Raw genomic sequence first — 840 nt, 5'->3', positions numbered from 1 at the left:
ATGTGATATGGTTGGAGGGCCCGTGTGCGGTCCCAGAGGGCCACAGCCTTGAGTCCCGGCACTCAGGAAGATTGACGTCTCGTATCTGCAGATCTGCCATGGTGGTTGCTGCTCATCCGCCAGAAATCGCTCATCGGCGTCCTTCCCCAGGGCCATGAGATCTACAAGATCACCAAGATTGCCGTCATCCCGCTCTCCACCACCGAGCCCGAAGACCTGGAGCTGGAGGTAAGCGCCATAGATGGCCATTGGATGGATTGGGGGTGGAGATGTCAGGTGGCCATTGGATGGATTTGGGGTGGAGATGTCAGGTGGCCATTGGATGGATTCAGGGTGGAGATGTCAGGGGGCCATAGGATGGATTGGGGGTGGAGATGTCAGGTGGCCATTGGATGGATTTGGGGTGGAGATGTCAGGGGGCCATTGGATGGATTCAGGGTGGAGATGTCAGGGGGCCATTGGATGGATTTGGGGTGGAGATGTCAGGTGGCCATTGGATGGATTCAGGGTGGAGATGTCAGGTGGCCATTGGTTGGATTTGGTCTTTGTATACGGAGTAGTCGTATATCGGATGAAGGGCCGGCTCCCGATTGGCTGGTTTTGCTCTCTGATCACTAACGCGCTCTTCCCATTTCTCAGCTGTGTAAGAAACATCATTTTGGCATCAACAAAGCCGAGAAGATCGGCCACTCTCCAGACGACTCCAAGTTCCTCCTGAAGACCCTGACGCAGATCAAATCCAACGTGTCGGCTCCCAATAAGAAGAAGGTTGCACCCCTTATTTCTCCCAGCATGCCCCTGAAATGTGTGGCCCTATGATAGGGAGAAGACTAATTAGTA

General features: G+C 54.2%; 1 protein-coding gene across 1 annotated transcript in view; it reads left to right on the top strand.

The window, feature by feature from the left end:
- LOC108804102 (phosphatidylinositide phosphatase SAC2-like) overlaps positions 1-840 on the top strand; it is a gene marked incomplete at its 3' end in the record, with an annotated part of 6236 nt that overhangs the window by 393 nt on the left and 5003 nt on the right. The window contains exons 2-3 of the mRNA XM_018575863.1: positions 79-228; positions 640-768. Of these exons, the coding sequence (XP_018431365.1) occupies positions 79-228; positions 640-768 (279 nt within the window). The remainder of the gene's footprint in view (positions 1-78; positions 229-639; positions 769-840) is intronic.

Source organism: Nanorana parkeri, unplaced genomic scaffold (genome assembly GCF_000935625.1).
Source record: "Nanorana parkeri isolate BGI_ZX_2015 unplaced genomic scaffold, ASM93562v1 scaffold5169, whole genome shotgun sequence".
NCBI lineage: Eukaryota > Metazoa > Chordata > Amphibia > Anura > Dicroglossidae > Nanorana > Nanorana parkeri.
Note: the sequence above shows the minus strand (reverse complement) of the source record. Positions and strands in the feature narration are given on the sequence as shown.